Source organism: Terrapene carolina, unplaced genomic scaffold, assembly GCF_002925995.2.
Source record: "Terrapene carolina triunguis isolate 2854851 unplaced genomic scaffold, T_m_triunguis-2.0 Scaffold998, whole genome shotgun sequence".
NCBI lineage: Eukaryota > Metazoa > Chordata > Testudines > Emydidae > Terrapene > Terrapene triunguis.
The window spans coordinates 1,731,657-1,746,514 of record NW_020665349.1 but is presented as its reverse complement, the minus strand read 5'-3'; the positions used below and the strand labels follow the sequence as shown (position 1 = coordinate 1,746,514).

The window sequence follows — 14,858 nt, the reverse complement described above, 5'->3', positions numbered from 1 at the left end:
AAAAAATCAAGTTAGTTTGACAGGATTTATTTTCCATAAGCCCATGTTGATTGGCATTCGTTACATTACAATATTTTAATTCTTTATTAATAGAGTCCTGTATCAGTCACTCCATTATCCTGTCTGGGATCAGTGTCAGACTGACAGGCCCATAATAGCCCGGCTCATCATGTTTTCCATTTTTAAATGTTGGCACAACATTAGTTTTCTTCCAGTCTTCTGGACCTTTTCCGGTGTTCCAAGACTTATTGAAAATCAACTTTAATGGTCCAGTGAGTTCCTCAGCCAGCTCTTTTAAAACTCTTCGAAGTAAGTTATCAATTTAAAAATGTCTGCCTTTAGTAGCTTCTGTTTAACATCCTCCAGAGATACAAATGTAATGGAAAGAGTGTTATCATCACCATATAATGAGACTATATCATTTTTTTTCTAAAATACAGAAAAAAATATTTATTAATAATGCCTTTTCTGCATTATTATGAGTAATTCTACCATTTTCATCTAGTAATGGAGCAATACCATTTTCAGGATTCTTTTTGTTCCTAATATATTTTAAAAACTCCTTCTTATTGTCCTTAACTCTGCTGACTATAGAGTTCGCCTTGTGTCCCTTTGCTTCCCTTATCAATTTTCTACAATTCTTAGCTTCTGATTTATATTGATTAATATCAACTTTACCTTTCTTCCATTATACATTTTGTTTAAATAGCTGCCCTCACTTCCCCTCTAAACCTGGTTGGTTTTTAGTCAATATGGCCTTCTTCCTCCATTGTTGGATTGTTGCTTTTGGGGCAGCTAATAAGTATTCTTTAAATAATTTCCAATTATCATTCACGGTTTTTCTGATTAAATTCTTCCTCCCATCTGATTTGGCTCATAACTGTTTTCAGTTTTGTGAAATGGGCATTTTTAAAGCACCAAGTATATATATTACTAGTCTGGACTCTATTCTGCTTGCACATGATAAATGTGATCAAGTCATGATCACTTGTACCTAAACTACCATTAATTTTTAGTTCTGTGATCAGTTCCTCTTTATCTGTCCAGACGAGATCCAATATAGAATTCTCCCATGTTGGATGCAGCACTTTTTGAGTTAGGAAATTGTCATCTATAATCTCTAGAAATTCTAAGGATGTTTTAGTACTGGCAGCATGACACCTCCAGCATGTGTCACTCAAATTGAAGTTCCCTGTGAGCATGCAGCTTTTTCTCCTGCACATTATAGATAGGTTTGTAAGAGCCAGACATCCTGTTTCCTAGTGTGATTTGGTGGTCTGGAGCAGATACCAAATAATATCTTGTCTTATGTTTTATCTCTTAGGACATTGATCCGTAAGTAGGGCCCTACCAAATTCACGGTCCATTTTGGTCAATTTCAAAGCCAGGTTTTTTTTTTAAGTCAGTCAGTTTCACAGTTTCAGATGCTTACATTTGAAATTTCATGGTGTAGTAACCGTGGGGGTCCCAGCCCAAAAGGTAGTCGGGGTCGGGGGTTGCAAGACTATTGTAGGGGGGTCATGGCGTAGCCACCCTTACTTCTGCCCTGCTGCTGGGCACCCAGCTCTAAAGCCAGCACCACCGCCAGCAGCAGCAGCAGCGCAGAAGTGAGGGTTGTAGGGTATGGGAGGGGTGGGTTACCACATGTCCAGTTTTCCCAGCAGCCTCCTGCCCATGCAGGGGGGTAACAGCTCACACCATGGAGCTTCCTGCAGCCGGAGGAGATCCTGGAGGTGGGTCTGGAGCAGCCCCTATAGGGGAAGAAGTCCTGTCCCGCCCCATCCCTGGCTGGCACTAGCAGCGGGAGCCCTGCGCTGGATAGGAGCCCCCGGCTGGGTGCCAGGTTTTATGGGGCAGATCAGATTTCACGGTCTGCGATGCGTTTTACACTGCCATGAATTTGGTAGGGTCTTATCCAGACGCATTTGGGATCATTTTCTTCTGAGTTATCAGTGATTCAGAAACAGGTAAAGCCATTTTTTCACCTAGATTGCCACTCCCCCTCGCCTTTTGCCCATTTGATACTTCCTAAATAGGTCATAGCTATTGATTTCAACATTCCAGTCGTGCAAATCATCCCAGCAGGTTTCAGCAAGACCAGCTAGATCAAATTTATGCTCCTAAATGAGCAATTCCAATTCCTCTTGTTTCTTACCCAGGCTTGTAGCATTGGTGTATAGCAGGGGTGGGCAAACTACGGCCCGCGGGCCACATCCAGCCCGCGGGACCGTCCTGCCCAGCCCCCGAGCTCCTGGCCCGGGAGGCTAGCCCTCGACCCCTCCCCCACAGCCTCAGCTCGCTCTCCCACCGGTGCAATGCTCTGGGAGTCAGGGCTGTGAGCTCCTGGGTGGTGTGGTGGCGGTGGCAGCGGCGGTGTGGCCCGGCTCCAGCCGGGCGGCATGACTGTAGCGCCGCCAGCCACCGGTGCTCCAGGCAGCGCGGTAAGGGGGCAGGGAGCGGGGGGGTTGGATAGAGGGCAGGGGAGTTCGGGGTGGTGGTCAGGGGGCGGGGGTGTGGATAGGGGTCGGGGCAGTCAGGGGGGAAACAGGGGGTTGAATGGGGGCGGGGCGGCAGTCAGGAATGATAGGCGGGGTTGGATGGGGCGGCGGCGGCCGGGGGCAGTCAGGGGACAGGGAGCGGGAATGTGTGGATGGGGCAGGAATCCCGGGGGGGGGGGCAGATAGGAGGGAGGGCCCTCCATACAATTTACGGAACCCGATGTGGCCCTCAGGCCAAAAAGTTTGCCGGCCCCTGGTGTATAGGCAATGAAAGAACGTCTTCTCTTTGTGTCCTTTGGTTCCTTAATTAATTTGCTTCTCAACATCTTGATTTTGTGCTCAGTGCTTACATCTTTCCGCCTTTTACCCTCCCCTTTTGTTATTAATGTAACGTCCTCCTGGCTCCTCTAGCCAGCTTGGCCCTGAGGAGATTGGTCCCCCATGTACTGAGGCGGAGGCTATCCAAAGCTCTCCCCATAGAAGGTGGACCGATGTTCCACAAAACCAACACCTTCCATCCTACATCACTTACCTGGCCAGTGATTCACTTCCAGCATCTTCTGCCTTCTGACATCATTGGCTCATGGGACAGGAAGCTTCTCAGAGAAGATCTCATGGACGTTCTTCTTCAGCACCCTTCCACGTTCCCTGAAGCCATCTGTTATCTCCTGGGATGCCGTGGCCTTAGTGCTTACGTGACCCATCACCAGTGGATCCTGGCCTGGCAACTTCAGAAGCCTGTCGGATCTCAGAGAAATGTCTCATGTCTTGGCTTCAGGAAGGCAGCACTCAGTCCTATAGTCCATCTGTCCCTGGCAGAATGTTCTTTTAATTCTTCTGAGTATTGAACCCCCAACGAGGGTTGTCTGTCTACCTTGGATGGCTGCAGAACTCTTCGTGGGCAAGCTTGATTTTCTTACAGCTGCCATCCACAAGTATGTCCCAAACAGCTCTCTCTTCTGTTGGACCAACTGGGTCTTGAAAGGTATCTTCTAGTTTCCACATTGAGGACCTGGTATTGATTGGAAACTTCTAGCTGGGTGGAATTCCTTCCACTACTCTTCTCTGTGGTGGCCACAGCCTGTGCATCCTTGTCTCCCACCATGTAGAATGCCTCTGTGACCATTAGCTGTGATGGTTATGAACTGTCAGGCCTCCTCTCTGACTTCCTCTCTGTCTGACTCCCTTGTGGCCAGCTCCTTTCTTCATTGAAGCTGGAGTCCCGACATGTCCTGAACTGGCTGTCTAGGAACTCCGAAGCGTCTCTGATTCTCAGTGGTGTCTCTACTTGCCCCTCCAATCCAAGAATCTTTTCTTCCAGCACATCCACCAATTTGCACTTCATGCACAGGAAGTCCCTTCTGGCATCAGGTAGGAAAGGAAACGGGGTGCCTCCATTACAAGTCACCACCATGGTTCCACCGCCGCCCATCGTAGAATTGCGTGTAGAGCTGACCCTGGAAGGAAAGCCTCTCACGCTCCCTCTCTGAACTCCCTCCCAAACGCTCCTGTTAGCTGCCACTTCTCGTGGCTCTTGAGTTCTCCTGACAAGTGACTTTTTATACCAAGGGTCAGAGCCTTGCGGCCTTCGCCAAAGCATCCACAGACAGACCGGTCTCTGCCATGCAGCCCGTACATAGAGAAAAAACAAACAACCCACAGATGGGCCAGGCGCACCACTCACCATGCCCCACTACCTCCAAGCACAGAGTCTGCAGCTACGCCCTCTGAAACTGCCTTCTTCACGGCCCAACGGTTGGATTTACTTCATGCTGTTTGGGACCCACAGCAAGCAGGCACCAGACTGCTCCCGTGTCCTCTATCCCTCTCTGCTGAGCATTGCCATGCTTGACGGGGTTTTGCTTCTCTTGCTGGCTACACATTACAGACCAAATAGACACACTTAACAGGGTACTGAAATTTGCCATAAAGTTTACTGCATTGCATCAGTCTAATGCCCCACGCAGTTAATATGGAGATAGATATTTTATAACAGGGAAAATAAAAACAGTTTGTCTCCTATTAGACTCCAGATGTTAGGAGTCGTATTTCCGATGGCCAGATGCGGCAATGAAATGGGTGAAGAATGTTCATACATACATATCTATAGGAGGGACTATTGGATTTGTTCAAGAATTCTGTGGTGGTCCAAACGTTTTAGTTCCACGCCGCGGGAGGGACCGGTAAATCCAAAGGCACTTCTCTGTGCTATTACATGGTGTCAACTTTTCAGCATGCCTGAGCCCCTCGGCATGGAAAATGAGTAACTTATAAAAAAGCAACGGATTCCCGGTCAGCACTAAACACCCGGATAGAAATGCAAGGAGTAAAAAGCAAAGGGAAAACAGCCAGCTTTCATTTACAGCCCTTTGCAACATGCTGAGCTTCAGAAATCCTGAGCTCACTCAGTCCCCACTGGCTTTTATGGGAGCTGCGGGTGCCCAGCACTTAGAAGGATGAGACCCTTTGCAGGTATGTGCTTCCTACTCCTCTACCCTGGAGGGGGTAAGTCTTGCTCAAACCCAGGTGCCCTATGACCCTGAGCATGCGTTCTCTAGCAGGGAAGAGCTGTCTCGCGCTGGAGATTGGCACGCTTGGGAGCAGACGGTGCTGAGGTTAGCTGAGGATGGCAGAGTCAGTTGTTTGCCGCTGTGAGTTTGTTACAGCGCAGCCAGGTTTCAGAGCAAGGCTTAAGGGGGGATACTTTGGTGCGGGAAGGAGCTCTGGATCTTTCCTCCTGCTTAGCTGCCCGTCACTCACTGCCCAACCCCGCCAGTGCCATGGGCCAACTGCTCCCTGCCAGCGGCTCTGAGCTGAACAGTTAAGCCATGGGTGGCTGGGGACATGCATAGTGTGGCTGGTCGCTTGTCTCCTGTTATGTCACCTAAATATCCAGGCTGCCAGCATCTGCATCTTACATCAACTGCAGCGGGTATAACCGGAGCCACGCAAAGCAGAGCATCAGGCAGAAGGAACCGGTCAGCACCGTGATAGCGCCGTATGGCCACCCTGCAGTGACTGTGCGAGTCCCCCGTGGTTCTTACCCAGACCTCCCGAGAGGCCCAAGTCTCATGGGACTGTCCCACTTTGCCTGGTGGAAGTAGAACTTTCCCCACAATCAGAGACGGCTCAGTACAATCTGCCGCCCTAGGCAGCACGTCGGTGTGCCGCCTCCCCCGCCGCTCAAATTCAGCCCAGCAGCCCCGCTGTCTTGCTGGAGAGGCCAGTGGCGTTGCAGCCTGGCGTGCTGGGCCGCAGCGCCACTCAGGTTTAGCCCGGCTGCTTCTCGGTCCTGACGGAGGGGCGGCCAGACCAGATTTCAGGAGAGGCGGGTTTGCAGGACCAGTCAGGTTGGGCCCAGTCATGAGAGAGGGGTGACTTGAGCATGTGGCGCCCCGCGTTAGTCCCTTGACATAGTACAGCACCTTGCCCCATAGCTCTCCACACTCGCCAGGCAGAGCAGGGATCACTGGTGCTCACAGTAACAACCTAACGTCATCTCAGTTTCTCTCAGCCATCGGACACCGTCATTTGGATTCCCAGCAGCGGCTTCATTCTGGAGCAGGCCCCAGACGCCGTCATTCTGGGGTGGCTCTTTTTCAAAGAGCTCCTGGCCCCGCCGCTCTCGCTGGCTGCCGGAGGTTAGCGCTGGAGCCCCTCGCTCACACTCGTCACGTCGCACGCTCTTGGCAGTTTCACCGCACTGCCAGAAGGGAGACAGGATGCGACTTTGCTGGCTCCCAGGCCCCCTGCAGCGGCCAACCCACCGGAAGCCAAGATTTCAGCAAAGGGGCTTTCAGATCTGCTCGGCTGGCACCCCAGGCCTGAGCAACGCGTCTTTGCTTCTTTTCCTCAAGCGTTGCCCAAAGATGCTGGATTTCATCGTTCTGGAGACTGAAGATCTCCAGTTATCCCGGGACAGCCTCGACCGCAGCATCTCGGGATTATGGCTGACCAAGCTTCCCCACCCAACCTGGCCTCACACCTGCCCTGGAGGGACCCCCTCTAAAAACAGTCTAAATCACAGGGCTGGAGCTAGCACCTAAAAATAGCCATGTGTCCGGGGCTGACTCCGTCACTCAGGGGTCAGGCGGGATTGTACTCGGGGCAGCAAGCCCAAGCGCCTAGCCCAGCCGGCCACTGATGAGGCTGCAGACACTGATAGCAGAGCTAGTTCGGAAATCACACCTTCCAGCCCAAACGTACACATCCCATAAGCCAAACTCCTGTGTCCTTGTCCAAAGCAAAGTTACTGCTGGGGAAGCCAAGAAAACCCATTGTCACGAGTAGGGAGGCAGGTGCAGTAGACAGAGCTTAAAATGAAAGCCCTGAAAGCCTTAATACTGCCTCAGCAGGGTGGAGCTGCATCAGATGCTCTCTTGAGATCCCTTCCAGCCCTGAATGTCTATGTTTCTATTTGAGACTGGTATTCCTGCTGGAGACCAGCCCGAGACGCTAACAAAACCCCATTGTGCCCCCAAATCGAATCCCGAGCCCTCAGCTGTTACAGTTTAGACAGTGTGAGGGGAAAGTGCATGCCAGCAATCAGGCATCCAGAAGGGAATTCACTCCCAGTTCAATATTTAAAGAATCCGGCTTTGAAAGAAGAAATACGCTCATGTTCCCTTTTTGTCCTTTGCCAAGAAAATGGGGTTGGGGGGGAAGCAGTGGAAAATATGTGTTGGCTGGCCCTGGTTTCCTTTTATCTCACAGGCATTGTGCTGGGATGGGGTATTCCCCCCGCTGAGCCAACTGTCAGATCAAATGAAAGCTTAAAAATCAGAAAAGAATTATACCCCTCCTCAAAAAAAGGGAGGAGAAGAAGAAGCCATTGTCAGGCCTGCACCGAGATTCCTGAGATGTGGAGAGGGGCAGGGCCCCACAGCCTCCATGCAGCAGGCTCCAGGCAGATGCCCCTCTCCGCACCACATGGCACATGCCGAAGGACATGTGTGCCTGAGGCTCGGGTCTCTGCAGCCAATCAATGAGTCTGCTGAGAGCAGCAGAGAGTTTGGAAAGGGCCCCGGTATTATAAAAGATTCCATAATTGGCCATTAAAGAATTTCTTTCATGTGCCTCTGAAGCCACTCATGCTGGCCCCCATCAAAGACAGTACGCTGGGCTACGGCTTTGGGGCTGAGCCTGTCTGGCAGTTCCTAGGGTCATATGAAACTATGCTAATGCGGAGGAGATGCATGCAGGGTTCAGAGAAGAATCTCCAAGTCCGGAAGCCCTTCCAAGCTTCCCTAACCCCACGGCCAGCCCACAACATTTTGGCACCTGAGGCGGGGAGCTCAAATGATGCCCCCATACTGCCTCACTTGGGCCAAAACTTTGAAAGGTCTCAATTCTGCCTTCTTCTTGTTCTACTCCTCTCATGGTACTGCTCTGCTACCTACCCCAATAAAGGAGAACTAACATCTTAAAATGCCTTGTTCAAAAATTTTAAGTAACACTTAACTTTCAAACGCCTGAACAGCAAATATAACTTTTCTTGTCTGCATAGTAAACACTGGCATTTTTATCTGTTTGAATAATCAAAGTGGTGCTTTCAGTGTCTTCTTGTTTGCAAAGATCTGAATTGCTTCCTGCTGAAGGTCCACAGTCTGGGCCAGCTCATGCTCTATTGAAATGGTTGCAAGGCCGACCAACCTCTCCTGTGTCATTGTGGAGCGTAGATGTGTTTTTATTAACTTCAGCTTGGAGAAGCTGCGTTCTCCACTGGCAACTGTTACAGGAAGTGTTAGAAGTATGCGCAGAGCAACAAAAGCATTTGGAAAGAGGGTGGTCATCTTATTTGTGCACACATATTCCAGAACAACCTTTGGAGTTGATCCTGCTGAAATGTATCTTGAAAGGGCTTTCAGTTTCATAGAATATCATCACCTAAGTCACTCGCATCAATGTCGTGCATGTCGTCACATATCAACACTGTCTCTAGTGCCCTGCATTGCTGGTGTAGGTCTTCTTCAGGTATAGTGAGGAGTTTTGGAATATCCTACAACATCCCAAATATACTGCTGTGTTCCTTGAATTGCATGAAACGTTCTTCAACTGACTGTATTGCACAATCTAGCACCTGGTTAAAGAATTCAACTTTGAATTGTTGTTTGGGGTCTCTTATGGGATTATCCCGTGCCTCGTAATCAAAATGTCTTCTTCTTCGGTGACTCTTGTATTCTTGAATAGGTGGGAAAATAGCTTCAGTGTGAAGTTCCTCTGCCAAGTTCTGTGCACTCTCAGAACGTTTTGAAATCCCTCATCTGACCGGTAAGACTGTAGGTATGACTTTGCTTTGTCCAGTTGTTCCATTGCTCCAGATATATCAAGGTCAACACCTTGGAGTCTCTTGCTTACAACATTTATTTCAAACAGTATGTCATGCCACAACACTAAGCCACACAGAAATTTGAAGTTATGTATGTTTCTGGGTGATTCCATTTCCCTCTGCCACTGTTCTCCCACGAACAGTTCCTGTCATAGCATTATCCTCCATAATGGCAACTATGGCATCATCTATCTTCCCAATTTGGTGTTTGATAGGCTTTATCGCCTCCACTCGACTTTCCCATCGTGTGGCACTCAGTGGTTTCAGTGTCAGAGAGGATGTTCCCAGATGTTGCTTCAAAATTTGCCATTGATGAGTTGATGCAGAGAAAAATACATAGGTGCTTTGAATTACATTAAAAAATTTAGCAGCCTCACTAGAAGTTGATGCTGCATTACTGACCACATAGTTCAATAAATGAGAATTTCATGGGACAAAAAAAGCTCGAGGGTTTAACTCTCGGATCCGTGTCTGCACTTCCTCTGTTCTTTCCTCTCATGTTGGCACCATTATCGTAGCCCTGACCTCTCATGTCAGCTATCGCAATTTCCATATCTTTCAGCTTTTTAAGAAGCACATTTATCATACCAGCTCCTGTAGTATCATCAATGTCAATAAATTCTAGAAAATGCTCTCTGACAGTCACCATTGCAGGGACATTTTCACTAGGTTCTGTTGTTACAAAACGCACCATTAAAGTCATTTGTTCCATATGGCTGATGTCAGGTGTGCAGTCCAGAATAACAGAGTAATATCTTGCTGACTTCAGATCTGCCACAATCTTCTGTTTGACTTTTGTTGCCAGCAACTGTATGATCTCATTTTGAATTGTTTTTCCAAGGTAGTGGTGTGTGTACATTTCTTGGGTGGTGACTCTTCTTAGATGCTCCTGGAGTACAGCATCAAACTCAGCCATCAACTCCACAATTTTAAGGAAGTTTCCATTGTTTGGCACATACAGCTGATCTGAAGTGCCATGCAGTGCTAGGTTTTGGGTAGCAAGCATTCTCACAATGGCAATGAGCCTTTTCAGAACATTTTGCCACTAAAGAGACTCTGATGCAATCTTCTCTTGATGCTGATCATCTATGGTGGCCTTTAACCTTAGTCTCATCTCTGAGATGAGGAAGCTTTCAGAAGGAAGAAAATATGGATGGTGAACGATCAGCTGTTGTGACCTGCACAGGATGTGCCATGTTTGTCTTTCTTCCACAGGACAAAGAAGCGACTTTGTCTGTACAAAGTGCAAGCTGGTCTCCATATTGGAAGAGAAGGTTCGAGGTCTGGAAAAACAAGTATCGACCCTGCGTTGCATAAGAGAAAATGAAGATTTCCTGGGCAGACGTCAGGATGTGCTTCTACAGGCACAACGTTCTGAAGAATCAGAGCAGGCTGCGCAGCGGGGACAGAGGGATGGTGAAGAAATTTGGCAGCATGTGACCTCCAGAAGAAGGAAGAGGAGCGTCCATGTACCAGCAATGCAGATACAGGTGAGCAACCGTTTTCATGTTCTTTCCACAGGTACTAATGCAAAGAGTGGACTAGATGATACATCTGAGGGAAGGGAGCAGAAGGAGACTCCGCTGATTGGCATGAGATGCACTGTCGTAGGGACGGGGGTTCCATGACCACCGCTCCCAAGGGAAGGAGGAGGGTGGTGGTGGTCGGGGACTCCCTCCTCAGGGGGACTGAGTCATCTATCTGCCGCCCCGACTGAGAAAACCGAGAAGGGTGCTGCTTGCCAGGAGCTAGGATTCACGATGTGACGGAGAGACTGCCGAGATGCATCAAGCCCTCGGATCGCTACCCCTTCCTGCTTCTCCACGTGGGCACCAATGATACTGCCAAGAATGACCTTGAGTGGATCACTGCAGACTACGTGGCTCTGGGAAGAAGGATAAAGGAGTTTGAGGCACAAGTGGTGTTCTCGTCCATCCTCCCTGTGGAAGGAAAAGGCCCAGGTAGAGACCGTCGAATCAGGGAAGTCAACGAATGGCTACGCAGGTGGTGTCGGAGAGAAGGCTTTGGATTCTTTGACCATGGGATGGTGTTCCAAGAAGGAGGAGTGCTAGGCAGAGACAGGCTCCACCTAACGAAGAGAGGGAAGAGCATCTTCGCAAGCGGGCTGGCAACATGATGTCACCTCTTACTGAGGGGTGGAGCAGTCCCTTAGTCACAGTGCATCATTGGAGATGTACTCCAGTCAGGTAGCCCAGCCCACAGAGGAGAAAGGGGACAAGAGGCACCCAAACGACATGTCGCAAGATGCAGCATGATCTCCCCTTTTTTGTGAAGGGTGGGGGTGCATCATGGCAGTCCTTGTTCACAGTGCATCATGGGAGATGTAGTCCAGCCAGGCAGCCAGCCCATAGAGGAGAATGGAGACAAGGCACCACAACGCCATTTTCAAATCAAACTATTTGGGTTTTCAGGCAGTCTTTGTTTTCCCCCGACAAAAGAAATCCAAACTTTACACAGAGAGCGGGCACTCCTCATGAAATATTTTGTTTAGTCAGAAACCCAATTTTCCATCAAAAAACAGTTTCTATGGAAAATGTTCAACCAGCCCTAATCATAACATTATCATGAATTAATAACAGTAACAGTGGGCCAAGGAGCTGGAGAGTACAGTAAGGAAAGGCTGGACTCTAGGAGTCTGGGGGCTGGCAGGAGGAGACGCCGGCAGGCCAGGCTGGGAAGCTGAGCATGAGCATGCACACTAGCTTCAGGATGAGACAGAGGAGCAGTGAAGGGACAGGAGAAGATGGGTGACGGAGCCATGGTCCATGAAACAGGTGACTTTAGCTGGAGGCCTGCAAACAGCACGGGGGAGAGGAGAACCAGGGATACCAGTGAGGAGGCTGCCCTACTCAGGACCAGAGATGGCTACCAGGCCCTGAGCAATCGGGATAGGCTGGGAGAGTCAGGTGTGAGTGGAGGAAGCGGGAGTGTTTGCCGAGAACCTGGCCGTGGGGGGAGGTGGATGGACGACACTAGGGCTGTGAGCTCGGCGGGCAGGGAAGACGGTGTGAGCTGAGGGGAGAGCAAAGGGGCCTGGAAGGAAGGCGATATTTCATTACAGTGCCGCTCTGCACACGCCCTAACGCAGGAGCGACCGGCAAAGCCACAATCTGCCCCCAAGAGGGGGCGGGGGGTGATCATGGTCATGCCGTGTGTGTGTGTGTGTGTGTGTATTGGGCTAATACAGTAGGAGGCTTTATTGCAGCAAAATTGATTTATTTTTTTCCTTCCCCTCCCTCCAATTGGCATCCCTAATCACAGGGTTTCATTGTGTCCGCCAGAGCGCTGCTGAAAGCATGCAGCTTCCTTCTGGACCCCCACAGCCCCAGCACAATGGGCTCGGTGACATGTGGGGAGATAGGCAATTGGAAAGGGCAGCCGAAGGGCGGGTGCTACCAAAGGGGTCCTTTCAAACAGGATCAGCGAGGGTGTGTGTGGCTGATTACGGGTTGAGTGTGTGTAGCTTGGGCTGGTGTTTCTTAGTGTTTTATTTACCTAGCACCCCACAAAGTGCTAGGTGTTTTCCATACATCGAGGAATAGAAGCCTTAGTCTGAAGCAAGGGAGATTTAGGTTGGAGATTAGGAAAAACTTTCTCGCTATCAGGGTAGTTAAATTCTAGAACAGGTTTCCAAGGGAGGTCGTGAAATCATAGAATCATAGACAATTAGGGTTGGAAGAGACCTCAGGAGGTCATCTAGTCCAACCCCTGCTCAAAGCAGGACCAATCCCCAGCTAAATCATCCCAGCCAGGGCTTTGTCAAGCCGGGCCTTAAAAACCTCTAAGGAAGGAGATGCCACCACCTCCCTAGGGACCCCATTCCAGTGCTTCACCACCCTCCTAGTGAAATAGTGTTTCCTAATATCCAACCTAGACCTCCCCCACTGCAACTTGAGACCATTGCTCCCCGCCACCAATGAGAACAGCCGAGCTCCATCCTCTTTGGAATCCCCCTTTCAGGTAGTTGAAGGCTGCTATCAAATCCCCTCTCATTCTTCTCTTCTGCAGACTAAATAAGCCCAGTTCCCTCAGCCTCTCCTCATAAGTCATGTGCCCCAGGCCTCTAATCATTTTGTTGCCCTCCGCTGGACTCTCTCCAATTTGTCCACATCCTTTCTGTAGTATGGGGCCCAAAACTGGACGCAATACTCCAGATGTGGCCTCACCAGTGCCGAATAAAGGGGAATAATCACTTCCCTCGATCTGCTGGCAACGCTCCTACTAATGCAGCCCAATATACCTTTAGCCTTCTTGGCAACAAGGCACCCTCTTGACTCATATCCAGCTTCTCATCCACTGTAATCCCCAGGTCCTTTTCTGCAGAACTGCCACTTAACCAGTCGCTCCCCAGCCTGTACCAGTGCATGAGATTCTTCTGTCCTAAGTGCAGGACTCTGCACTTGTCCTTGTTGAACCTCATCAGATTTCTTTTGGCCCAATCCTCCAATTTGTCTAGGTCCTTCTGGACCCTATCCCTGCCCCCCAGCTTAGTGAACTTTTTGAGGGCGCAATTCATCCCATCATCCAGATCATTAATGAAGATATTGAACAAAACCGGCCCCAGGACCGACCCCTGGGGCACTCCGCTTGATACCGGCTGCCAACTAGACATGGAGCCGTTGATCACTCCCCATTGAGCCCGACGATCTAGCCAGCTTTCAATCCACCTTGTAGTCCATTCATACAATCCATACTTCTTTAACTTGCTGGCAAGAATACTGTGGGAGACCGTATCAAAAGCTTTGCTAAAGTCAAGATATTTCAAACCCACCACTTTCCCCATATCGACAGAACCAGTTATCTCATCATAGAAGGCAATCAGGTTGATCAGGCATGACTTGCCCTTGGTGAATCCATGTTGACTGTTCCTGATCACCTTCCTCTCCTCCAAGTGCTTCAAAATGGATTCCATGATTTTGCCGGGGACTGAAGTGAGGCTGACCGGTCTGTACTTCCCTGGGTTCTTCTTCTTCCCTTTTTTAAAGATGGGCACTATATTTGCCTTTTTCTAGACATCCGGGACCTCCCCCGATCACCACGAGTTTTCAAAGATAATGGCCTATGGCTCTGCAATCACATCAGCCAACTCCCTCCGCACCCTTAGATGCATTAGATCCGCCCCATGGATTTGTACATGTCCAGCTTTTCTAAATAGTCCTTAGACTGTTTTTTCACCACTGAGGGCTGCTCACCTCCTCCCCATACTGTGCTGCCCAGTGCAGCAGTCTGGGAGCTGACCTTGCCTGTGAAGACTGAGGCAAAAAAAACCATTGAGTACTTCAGCTTTTTCCACATCATCTGTCACTATGTTGCCTCCCCACATTCAGTAAGGATCCCACAATTTCCCCAGCCACCTTCTTGTTACTAACATACCTGTAGAAACCCTTCTTGTTACCCTTCACATCCCTTGCTAGCTGCAACTCCAATTGTGCCTTGGCCTTCCTGATTACACCCCTGCATGCTCTAGCAATATTTTTATACTCCTACCTAGTCATCTGTCAAAATTTCCACTTCTTTACAGCAGCAGAATTTCTCCTGAAGTATCTATGAGGCCTTGATAGCCTTCTCTTTAGAATGGGGTGCAATGGCAGTGTAATTACCCTGTGTGACCCAGGGAGCCCCCTCAATGCCCCATAGCAGAGGGCACACCCTACCATAACTCACCTCAGGCCTGACACACTCATTGCCCCAACACACTGCTGTCATAATCTGTATCTAAAAGGTGTCATGGAAGGTATTGTATGCAAACTGGTAACACGCTGGTCATTAACATTCTTGCGTGCTGCATGTACAGGCGGTGTATAAAGAATTAAGTGCTGGAAATATGTTCGTAAAAAGATGTTTGGCAAGCAGGGCATAAGCCCAGTCTGTCCTAGACAAAGAAATGTGGCTTTGCCTGTTTTCCCACGTCTCCAATATCAATTGAGCCAGGTAACACCTCAGAGGCCAATGAAAAGTACATCTACATAGAAGGTAAACAAAGCCATCAAGCTAAACATGCAGGGGGAAGA

At 49.4% G+C, this 14,858-nt stretch overlaps 1 protein-coding gene across 1 annotated transcript in view; it reads right to left on the bottom strand.

The window, feature by feature from the left end:
* Positions 1 to 5,964: 5,964 nt before the first annotated feature.
* GALT (galactose-1-phosphate uridylyltransferase) overlaps positions 5,965 to 14,858 on the bottom strand; it is a 102,309-nt gene continuing 93,415 nt past the window's right edge. Inside the window, exon 8 of the mRNA XM_026661314.2 lies at positions 5,965 to 6,201. Within this exon, the coding sequence (XP_026517099.1) occupies positions 5,965 to 6,201 (237 nt within the window). The remainder of the gene's footprint in view (positions 6,202 to 14,858) is intronic.